We start from the raw sequence: 12,284 nt of genomic DNA on the forward strand, positions 1-12,284 counted from the left end.
GCATTTACACACCCGCATCAAGAAATGTGCAGTCGTGGAGAAATGTTGAACATCTGCAAATCAGTACGTGAATTCATCAAATGAGAATTGCACACTTGTAGAATATTTTCTCAGAATGTCTTGTATATTTTTCTAACACAAACACAAAGTACATAACTACAGCTTCTTGAATCTGCTGCGATGAAGCTCAAACACTGTTTTTTCGCTTTCAAGCGACAAGTTTCGCGCTCTCCCTTTTGCACCGAGATATTTGGTTCAAAAGTGATTTGTGCATCTGTAGAGGTAGTGGGCGGGGCTGTTTAGAGATTAGAGAATTTCAGCCAATCAGAAGAGCTACTGAGCCAGTAGATATACGCCCCAAGCAGTTTTACGCCCCTGTTGTTCCTCATGCGTCCAGTAGGGGGAGGCTGCAGACCTATGACCTACTGTAAAATGTATTATTTATATATATTTATAAACTGTTTTTATATACAGAGATTGACTGATATATGATGTTGTGAATTTATATTAAGTTATATTTAGATATTAACCATATTCAGGCCATTAGACATACAGTACTGTGTAATCATCCCTGCAAACACGTCCACTTGGGGCCCACATGGGCCTCACTTGGGCTAGTTGGGCTTTGGCTGGGCATGGGCTCAGAGTGGGCTTTGTTGTTGGGCCCCACATGGGCAGTAGATGGGCTAAACTCAGTGGGCTCCAGCTAGGGCTCCACAAGATATTATGTTTTTATATATATATTCAAAATTAATTATGTCAGACATGGATGCTTTTTTTAACAATAGCCACTAGGCTAGGGTCACTTTTTATATGAATATTATTAGACTATTAAGCTATTTAGAAGCCATAGCAATTTAATAGTGGTCTGAAGCACTATACAACTTTCAACAGACAAGTTTGCCACAGCAGGTTGCACAAAATGTTCAAACCTAAGCAGTGCGCACTGTGTGCAGCGCACATCCGGAAAGCTCCACCCCAATCACTGAGCGAAAGAAGTTTGCCCAGCAACAATTTTGCCGCCTTGAGTCTGCTGTCCGTTAAGGATCCATTACGGTGTCGACTGGACAAAAGACAGGTAAGACTCTGCTTCAATGTATAATAAACAGGGGATGATTTTACAGTATGATGTATGTTAACCAAAAGCTTTTTTGGAAAGTATTAGTTAAGAGGCCAGGGACTAGCTTTTCGCGAATGTAAACAATTAAACCTGGTTAAGCATGCGTTGAACAGACGAGTTTAATTTATCAAGTAAATATCATGCATAGCTTATTTTGAGTGGTTGATTTGAATATATTGTTTAGAAGGATTTGATTGCGAACTTGTTAGCAAGGCAGTCGAACAGGCAGTTAGCAAGCTGTTAAAAAAAAACCCTCTAAAATGTCAATTTCTCCGCTTTTACCATCTGGTGGCATTTTAATGTTTGCACTTGTTGCATTTACAGTTAAAGCAAAAACACTGATGAAAGTCCATTTGATTGTCAGCAATGTTTTAATAGGCTAGGGTGTTGTGCCAAGGCACTCATTGCCGCCTGGATTTGCATCCCATGGCCGCGGGAGCACGCAGAGAAGCGGAGTTTAACTGCTGCACTACGAATCCACCTCTTAAATGGAACAAATAGCGACGTGGAAGGGTTTTCCATAGTAATAAGGGACTCATTTATCTAAATAAATATGTTTATTTGTCTGTTACATTAAGGCGACGTGTGAATTGTTTAATGTGTCGTTTAATATTGTGGATTAATCTACAGTGTTTTCCTAAGCTCCATATTGCCATGCACTTTAGCTACAAAGGCCGACTGATACAGGGGTTTTCCTACATTTTTTCGCGGCCGCCATAGCAAAAACATTTGTCCCGCCATTTGATCGGTGAATGACTGCTGGGCGAAAATAAGAACGAGCAGAGAGAGAGAGAGCCACGCCCGGCGCACTCTCTTGCGGTCTTCAAACAGCACGAGCGCTGTCTGGCTCTCTCTCCCTCGCGCATATTAATCGAAATCAATTGAAACACGATAGTAAAGGGTTCGGCCTTAACAGAGAAATAAATGCTATCTTTCAAATAGTTTACTTATCAAATTGAAGGCTACTAAGAACAGATGGTAGAATCAGCCACATTAATACCAGCTTACCAAACTATATGATTTGCAATTGTACTCTAGAGTTTGTCATTCCCGATCCCCTGTAATCATAGCTAAAAACTAAAATGCTTTTTTTTTATTTTCTATTTTTTTAATATAGAATAATGGAGTGTTCAGAAAGAACTAAAAGGAGGAAAATATCAGCGAAAGTGGAGGAACATTTGCGTCTCCTTGAAAAGGAGTCTATGATTGATGATTTGTTGGCACATGATTCTGAAAACGAATACCAACTGGATGATTTGTTAGAGCATACTGAAAGTGAAGATTCCATGGACACTTTCTACGATGCTTGTGATCAGAACTGTTTTGAGAATTCATCAATTGATTTAGAAGATGAAAATTCCTCAGATTCTTTTTATGATTTTAACATTTCCTCATTTGATGATTTGGATTCTGAAAACCGGGTTCCAGGTGATATGCCTGGTTGTGATAGTGACTGTGATTTGCATGGAGATGTGTGTTCTGACTTGGAAGATGACAATGATGATGATTCGCATGGGATTGCAGAGTGGGCTGCAGAATTCAACATACCACAAACAGCGCTGTCTGCACTTCTTAAAATCCTAAGGAGAAAGGGTCTTGATATCCCAATGGATGGCAGAACTCTTATGTCAACTGACAGATCTTGCAATGTGGCGAATATGGCTGGGGGGTCCTACTACCACTTTGGAATCGAAAATGCTCTCATAGCTGAACTAACATCTTTAGGACATTTAGCAAATGTGACTGATACTCTCACACTTCGAATTAACATCGATGGATTGCCCTTATTCCGTAGCTCCAGTTTGAGTCTGTGGCCTATTCTGGGTATGATTAAGGAAATTCCAGAGTGTAGTGTCTTTGTAATTGGAGTGTACTCTGGTGTGTCCAAACCCGCAAATGTGCAAGAGTATTTACAAGAATTCATTGTAGATATGAAAGCAATTTCTCAGAGTGGTATTGTGTACAATGGTGTACATTTCAGGGTACCATTACCTGATGCTTTTATTTGTGATGCACCTGCTCGTGCCTTTCTTAAATGCTCCAAAGGCCATACGGGCTATTATGGGTGTGAGAGGTGCACTCAAAAAGGCCAGTACATTAATGGGAAGGTGGCTTATCCTGAAATATCAGCAGAGCTCAGGACAGATGAGCAATTTGGCAGGCAAGGCTATCAACAGCACCAAATGTCAGCCTCCCCCCTAAATGACCTGGGTATAGGTTTAGTTACCAGTTTTGTGTTAGATTATATGCACCTTGTCTGCTTGGGGGCAATGCGTAAGTTAATATTTCTTTGGTTGAAGGGGCCGCTGAAATGCAGGCAATCTATGAAGTTTTTTGTTGTAATGTCAGCATATATGGTTTCTATCAGGCAATATTTACCTAGCAATTTTGCAAGGAAACCACGATCCTTGTTTGAATTCAGCACATGGAAAGCTACAGAGCTTCGGCAATTTTTACTTTACACTGGGCCTGTTGTTCTCCTCAATAATATGAATGAAACTAATTGCCACTCATTTGTCTGCCTCCCAAAGCAACGTATGAAATTGCCCGCACAAAATTAGTCGAGTATGAACAGAACACAGATGTACCAACCGAATCTGATTCTACAGAGAATATGGGAAGGGGGAAGCGCAAAAAGAGGTGAGGGTATTTGAACTACTACTACTAAATGGATGATGAAAATTTGAATTTCCCAATGACACAGGAAGGACAAGTTTTGTGGGAGTTTTGTTAAGTGTACCGTATTTTCCGGACTATAAGTCACACTTTTTTTTATAGTTTGGCTGGTCCTGCGACTTATAGTCAGGTGTGACTTATCAAAATTAATTTGACATGAACCGAGAGAAAACATTACCGTCTACAGCCGCGAGAGGGTGCTCTATGCTGCTCAGTGCTCCTGTAGCATACCACTGAAAACATTAACTGAAAACAACTGAAATCTGTTAACTGAAATATTAACTTAAAGACAACTGAAAAAGACTGAATGCAAACAAAATGCCCCCAAAAGAAAATCCTATTCTGCAGATTACAAACTGCAGGTAGATAAATATGCAGCCGATCTGATAGGTGACAGGAGCACTGAGCAGCATAGAGCGCCCTCTCGCGGCTGTAGACAGTATTGTTTTCTCTTGGTTCTTGGTTCTAAATCAATGCGACTTATAGCCCAGTGCGACTTATGTTTTTTTTTCCTCGTCATGAAATATTTTTGGACTGATGCGACTTATACTTAGGTGCGACTAATAGTCCCGAAAAATACGGTATTTGGCTCAAAGCTGTCAAAACTAGGGAGGTAGACAACAGATATACAATTAACCAATAATAAAATTAAATGTAATCAATTAATAAAAGTAACAATCACATGTTTAGAGGGTTAAAAGAGATGTATACAAATGGATGTGTGCATGCCTGAAGGTGGAATGGGGTGTTGGAACAGATGCTAAGGATCCATGTGAGTGTCTCTCTGGTACCCAGAGTGTTGTCATACTGTATATAGATCAGTCATGGAAATTCTCTGGTGGAAATGTGTACCAACCCTATGTTTAGTGGTATCATCTGTTGTCCAAAATGTATATATATATTTTTTTAACTAACGGTTTTTTAAAGTGCTTTAACTCATTGATGTGCTTGTATATTATAAATTTCTAGACGAGTGATTTTGTCCAGTGACGATGAGGATGATGTCAATTGGTCCGGCAGCCAAATCAGGCCTACACCTCCATCCACCCTCAGGTAATCACCTCCATACTGTAAATTTTTTTTACCATTTAGGTGATGATCATTTCCTTTGGTTGGGTGGTTTGATTCTTGGCTTTTTTTGTGCGAGTTTGGGGTCTTTGAACAGTGTTTAGCAAAACACATAATTTGTTGCTTTGAAAGAAACCAAGATGATCAAGTTTTCAGCCTCATAAACTAGAATAAATCACTAATCTTATTTCTGACAAAAAAGATTAGAACATCTGAACCCGTTTATTCTTAATAAGAACTTTTGTTTCGAATAGACACAAGATGTTGAATTGCCTCAACTTCAAAAGATTTGTTACAGAATAGTGGCACATCTCCAGAAAACAAATAATGTCAAGTTGACTCAACTAAACTTTTTTTTTTTTTCTATCACAGACAACTTATTTTCAGTTCGTACTGTTATTTACAAAAGTTGAGTCAAAAAGAAAAAGCTAGGAGAAATTAGTACTAAGATTTTTTTTGTTGTTGTACGAGATTTTTACAGTGTTGATTTTTGTATGGTGCATCCACCCTCAGGTCTGTGCTGACACCTGCACCGCCTCCATCCACCCTCAGTTCTTCACCATCATCTGCTAGGCCGACACTTCCACCACCTCTGGGTAACCTGAGATGGCCTGATGTTTCAACCCATCACCACGTCACCACGTCACCAGAAACCTCTCAAAGACAAATCAGGGGCAACATGTTTGTTCGCATCTTAACACTGATTGAGGAGATGAAAGAGACACAAAAAATCCAGGGGAGGATGTTACAAACGCTTCTACAACAGCGTGGCAACATCGGCACCACCTTCTCTTCTACCCCCGAGGGTTTCCCCCTAAAGACAGTTAGGGATGTGGAAATCATGGAAGAAAAACTGGCAAACCCAAACTTCATGTCCGAACTGGTATGCATGTTAAGTCTAGGGTAGTGCAACTCAATTAAATTTTATTGGGGGGCTTGCAGTGAATTTGATCTGAAACTTCCCAAGTGTGCTCACAACTTTTTGACAAGTTTTAGATAATTAGTTTATTAAATTAATAAAGAGACAAAAAATACCTTGAGATATGTTTGGTAATTGTATCTGAATGAATTTAAAGTTAATTTGCTATATTTCAGATCAATATATTTGTTTTCCTTCATTTTAATTAACACTAACTTTATTCTCATCTGAATTATAAATACTTTATTTCTGTATAAAATAATACTACCATTAAAAACATTTGATTTTTATTTTTTAATCAATGTAATGATGCCCCTACCATTTCGATTCAATACGAATACATGTACCGTTCCACGCCTAGCTCACACCCATGCTTCTGGCAGTTCTTTCATGTTGAGTGGTTTACTCCAGTGAGCAATATACTGTAGATAAATTTGCTTTGTATTGCCTTTGTTCTCCCTCAGGTTGCAGCTGTGACTGGCATAGGAGGGGGGACTGTTGACGAGGCCACAAAAAGGATGATGACTTCTACTAGACCATGGCCTATCCAGGCAGTATAACTTTGTGGGCCGAAATGGGAAGAGAGAGTTCAAGGCCTTAAAACTGTATGAAGTAATATATGGTAGGTGTGCATGTGGATAATGTTTTAAGTTGTACCCATAATAGAAAGGTGTCACAATACCCTAACGTTATAAACATGTCAATTTTAAATATTGTGAATGAAGCGTTTGTTGTCCTGGCTGAGCAGTGTGTTCGCACATGTCTCTCAGTTGCTTAGCTTGTGTGTTCAAGAGTGTTATTTCTAATAATAATCTTAATTTATATAGCTCTTTTTTTAACATCGTTGTCTACAGTCCTGGCTGAGTGTTGTGTTGGCACATATGAATTAAGTCACCGTTATATTTGTTTCTTGAAGGAGGCTTAAAGAAAAACGCCATGACCAGCCAAATCACCCGTAAAGATGCCGAGAAGGCGGTCTCCAAGTGGCTCATTGGTGCTAGGGACCGGGGGGGGTAATAGACAGGCCCGACAGTCAACCCCTCAACAAGGACTTCAGGCTTCAGGCTCGTTTGAGGTGGAAAGAAACTAATTCTGTTTGTGACAGTGAGGGAACACTGTGCAAAAGCATGTTGTCATAAATTTAACTTAAATAAAATGTAATTAATTCTATTAATGGTATCCTTGTTATTTTAGCTTGTTTAACCCAAGGTGTTCGGGTCTGTGAGACCCATTTTCAATGTTTGCTAAAAGAAAAAGTTACGCTATTTATTAACTGTGTCCTCCTCCTAACTGGGCCTGCTGTGTCTTGTCTGTGTGCGCGAATGTTTTTTTTTCTGCACCTGCTATTCACACACAAAGTCACAAAATTGTTACATTTCAAGCACTTTCACCTGTTCTAAATAAAGTTCTAAGAAATGAGCACCAATAATGATAAAAAATCTTAATCTTAAATTATAATTGAATTTCCATGTTTTCTCATACACAAAAAAAAACTATCATATGATCATAATTGTTATCTCACAGGGGTAAATGGCGAATAAGAACCATAAATTATGTATATACCATTGGTAATATTGAGCTAAAGTAAACATCTGTTAACTATTTTTACATAAATTGTTGTGGCTGTATTGATTTAAAAGCCTAATAATGTGGTGGGTCCACCAGACTCGGGGATATTGGCTGTGTAACAAAAATATTAACATCTTACAATTGTTAAAGAACTGTATGGACTGACTGTAAAATAAGAATGAAAATTTGAATTTGTTCAAATTCCAATTCCCCAAAAATAATAATAATAATAATAATGGTTATTACCCATATTGGTATAATAGCAGGGACCCATAATCAGCCCACATGGGGCCCAGCTAGTGTGGGCCCCAGATGGGAGAAACCTGGGATGCCCAAGTAGGTTTTAGCTAGGGCCCATGTGAAGCCCACCTTCAGCCCATCTGGGCTTGCCCACATGGGGCCACCATGGAACCCCCGGACAAAATTAACTGGGCCCCATCTGGGCAGCCCAGATGGGGCCCACTCACCAGCCCATATCCATCCCTTATGGGCCCCACATGGGTGTGTTGACAGGGATATGGATCCTAAATGAAATATTTGCTTTACAATTCACAATTGCTCGTTATACAGCAACAGAACATGTTCTACATAGCATTTTATGAAGACCAACAAAATTTAACAATTTTCTAAAGTTCCAAGGGTCATTTAAAAGAAAGACAATATTGTTGTTCACAAAAAAAATTTATTAACACCATGACTTGGTTATTTCTTAACAGCATGACTCCTGTAGATGACTCTCCAATGGTTTGCCACTCTTCTTTAATTGTTTCTTTATCCTGCGGTCAAAGTGATCCCACTCACTGATAAAAATAAATAAAAAAGCAAAAGTTGCATAGTGGTAGAAAACAATGGTTATTTATAAATAATGGCAGGATGTCATGTTTCAATTTTTTTTTTCCTTTATAGGATCCTTACAGTACCTTGCGTCAATGACAGGTCCTCGAAGGAATTTCTCCTCAGCCTCCAAGATGGACACATCTTTCACAACAGCAAGAGCACATATGATGGACTACCAGAGAAAGATTTATCACAGCCCAAATAAGCCAAGCATCATTTTGCTTTTTTTTTTTTACAACAAAATCCAAAGTTCCTTTTCTATATTAAGCACAAAACTATTATTTTATAGAAATTATCTTACATTATGGATAAACTATTTGACATTAAAAACAATGTGAATATGACACCATGCAGAGCACAACTAACACACAAGACCATACCTCTGGAAAAAGGGACATCCATAATGAATCGGATCTGGTCACTGGGTGTGTGTAGGTGTGCCATCCAAAATTGAAGTCATCTGAGCGTAGATAACATCAATTCGCTCCTGATCTTCAATGAACAATATTGATGGAACACTTGGAAAAAGTGTCAAGTCACTTTGATTGTTTTTTTTTTTTTTTTTTTTTTTTTTTGTCCATTGATGATAGACTGTGGTTAGTTAAGTTTGAGTCAGACAGAACATCTGACTCAATCAAGTACTTTTGCCTCTCGAAATAAACTGATCCATCTTTTGAATTGATATCGCTATTCTTTCTTATTTAATTGATCAATCTTTTATAAATAATAAATGTTGCATCATTACACAATACAATCAACAACAAGTACTTTAGCATATTATTTAACATACCTCATCCGTATCGCTTCAAGAAGGTCTGCTGCTATCATACATATAGATATGGTCTGCTGTTCTTATAAATGACTGGGCTCATATACTAATATACTGCCTTCCCCTACTGGACGCATGAGGAACAACAGGGGCGTAAAACTGCTTGGGGCGTATATCTACTGGCTCAGTAGCTCTTCTGATTGGCTGAAATTCTGTAATCTCTAAACAGTCCCGCCCACTACCTCTACAGATGCACAAATCACTTTTGAACCAAATATCTCGGTGCAAAAGGGAGAGCGCGAAACTTGTCGCTTGAAAGCGAAAAAACAGTGTTTGAGCTTCATCGCAGCAGATTCAAGAAGCTGTAGTTATGTACTTTGTGTTTGTGTTAGAAAAATATACAAGACATTTCTGAGAAAATATTCTACAAGTGTGCAATTCTCATTTGATGAATTCACGTACTGATTTGCAGATGTTCAACATTTCTCCACGACTGCACATTTCTTGATGCGGGTGTGTAAATGCGTTTTGCACCACATTCACTGCAGCAATTGTTTCAAAAATGTGAGCGTACGAGTTTCTAAATGTGTGATTTGTAGAATAGGATTTGTGCACCTGCAATGAAGAATTTGAGAAGGTGTAACTGTTGTGTTGTGTTTGTGGGAGAGAAAAAAAGGCTACAGGTTTGCAACTCTTAAAACATTTATCTCTGTGGCTTCAAATTTACTGATACACATGTGTGGCTTTTCTCTACAACTACAAATCGCACTGCCACAGGTGCTCAGTTAATTTGAATCAAAAATACCTTCATAGGTTCGACTCATTTTTGTAACACTGTATCCGTGCTGTATCTTTATCTGTATCTGTATCTGTGCTGTATCTGTATCTGTATCTGTGCTGTATCTGTATCTGTATCTGTATCTGTATCTGTATCTGTGCTGTATCTGTATCTGTATCTGTATCTGTGCTGTATCTGTATCTGTATCTGTATCTGTGCTGTATCTGTATCTGTATCTGTATCTGTGCTGTATCTGTATCTGTATCTGTATCTGTATCTGTGCTGTATCTGTATCTGTATCTGTATCTGTGCTGTATCTGTATCTGTATCTGTGCTGTATCTGTATCTGTGCTGTATCTGTATCTGTATCCGTGCTGTATCTGTATCTGTGCTGTATCTGTATCTGTATCTGTATCTGTATCTGTATCTGTATCTGTGCTGTATCTGTATCTGTATCCGTGCTGTATCTGTATCTGTGCTGTATCTGTATCTGTGCTGTATCTGTATCTGTATCTGTGCTGTATCTGTATCTGTATCTGTATCTGTATCTGTATCTGTATCTGTATCTGTGCTGTATCTGTATCTGTATCTGTATCTGTGCTGTATCTGTATCTGTATCTGTGCTGTATCTGTATCTGTATCTGTATCTGTGCTGTATCTGTATCTGTATCTGTATCTGTGCTGTATCTGTATCTGTATCTGTGCTGTATCTGTATCTGTATCCGTGCTGTATCTGTATCTGTGCTGTATCTGTATCTGTATCTGTATCTGTATCTGTATCTGTATCTGTGCTGTATCTGTATCTGTATCCGTGCTGTATCTGTATCTGTGCTGTATCTGTATCTGTATCTGTATCTGTATCTGTGCTGTATCTGTATCTGTATCTGTATCCGTGCTGTATCTGTATCTGTATCTGTATCTGTGCTGTATCTGTATCTGTATCTGTATCTGTATCTGTATCTGTATCTGTGCTGTATCTGTATCTGTGCTGTATCTGTATCTGTATCTGTATCTGTATCTGTGCTGTATCTGTATCTGTATCTGTGCTGTATCTGTATCCGTGCTGTATCTGTATCTGTGCTGTATCTGTATCTGTATCTGTATCTGTGCTGTATCTGTATCTGTATCTGTATCTGTATCTGTATCTGTATCTGTATCTGTGCTGTATTTGTATCTGTATCTGTATCTGTATCTGTATCTGTATCTGTATCTGTATCCGTGCTGTATCTGTATCCGTGCTGTATCTGTATCTGTATCTGTGCTGTATCTGTATCTGTATCTGTATCTGTATCTGTATCTGTATCTGTATCTGTATCTGTGCTGTATCTGTATCTGTATCTGTATCTGTGCTGTATCTGTATCTGTATCTGTATCTGTATCTGTGCTGTATCTGTATCTGTATCTGTATCTGTATCTGTGCTGTATCTGTATCTGTATATGTATCTGTATCTGTATCTGTATCTGTATCTGTATCTGTGCTGTATCTGTATCTGTATCTGTATCTGTATCTGTATCTGTATCTGTGCTGTATCTGTATCCGTGCTGTATCTGTATCTGTATCTGTATCTGTGCTGTATCTGTATCTGTATCTGTATCTGTATCTGTATCTGTGCTGTATCTGTATCTGTATCTGTATCTGTATCTGTATCTGTATCTGTATCTGTGCTGTATCTGTATCTGTATCTGTATCTGTATCTGTGCTGTATCTGTATCTGTATCTGTGCTGTATCTGTATCTGTATCTGTATCTGTATCTGTATCTGTGCTGTATCTGTATCTGTATCTGTATCTGTATCTGTATCTGTATCTGTATCTGTGCTGTATCTGTGCTGTATCTGTATCTGTATCTGTATCTGTGCTGTATCTGTATCTGTGCTGTATCTGTATCTGTATCTGTATCTGTATCTGTATCTGTATCTGTGCTGTATCTGTATCTGTGCTGTATCTGTATCTGTATCTGTATCTGTGCTGTATCTGTATCCGTGCTGTATCTGTATCTGTATCTGTGCTGTATCTGTATCTGTATCTGTGCTGTATCTGTATCTGTATCTGTATCTGTGCTGTATCTGTATCTGTGCTGTATCTGTATCTGTGCTGTATCTGTATCTGTATCTGTATCTGTATCTGTGCTGTATCTGTATCTGTATCTGTATCTGTATCTGTGCTGTATCTGTATCTGTGCTGTATCTGTATCTGTATCTGTATCTGTATCTGTATCTGTATCTGTATCTGTACAGGGGCGATTCTAAGATTTTGATTTTAGGGGGGCTCAGCCCCCAATAAGGGTATGATTAAGAAATATTATTTTACTATTAGGGTAGGGTTGTATACTACTAACCTTATTGTAATCCACTATTCCATTGTATTCCCTGTATTTCATATATGGGAGTAGGAGTACTGACTGAGCCATATATAACACTGTAAAAAAAAACTAATACAGTTTTTTAGATGTGACCAGTCACTGGAAAATTTTGAATTGGGAATGTAGATATTTATTTTTATTTTTATTTTTTTACAATAAAGACTTCCTGATTCAGTATTAGGACATT

General features: G+C 38.4%; 1 protein-coding gene across 2 annotated transcripts; it reads left to right on the forward strand.

The window, feature by feature from the left end:
• Positions 1–573: 573 nt before the first annotated feature.
• On the forward strand, positions 574–6,224 carry LOC113106584 (uncharacterized). Of its 2 annotated transcripts, XM_026268667.1 has the most exons (4): positions 574–1,078; positions 2,238–3,760; positions 4,766–4,849; positions 5,378–6,224. In XM_026268667.1, the coding sequence occupies exons 2-4, from the start codon at positions 3,735–3,737 to the stop codon at positions 5,769–5,771; spliced, it is 504 nt and encodes a 167-aa protein (XP_026124452.1). In that variant the 5' UTR covers positions 574–1,078; positions 2,238–3,734; the 3' UTR covers positions 5,772–6,224. The 2 variants fall into 2 exon arrangements, with proteins under 2 accessions (XP_026124452.1, XP_026124451.1); XM_026268666.1 differs by lacking the exons at positions 4,766–4,849; positions 5,378–6,224 and having other exon boundaries at positions 2,238–3,887.
• Positions 6,225–12,284: the final 6,060 nt, after the last annotated feature.

The sequence above is a fragment of the Carassius auratus genome, chromosome 7 (assembly GCF_003368295.1).
Source record: "Carassius auratus strain Wakin chromosome 7, ASM336829v1, whole genome shotgun sequence".
NCBI classification, from domain to species: Eukaryota; Metazoa; Chordata; class Actinopteri; order Cypriniformes; family Cyprinidae; genus Carassius; species Carassius auratus.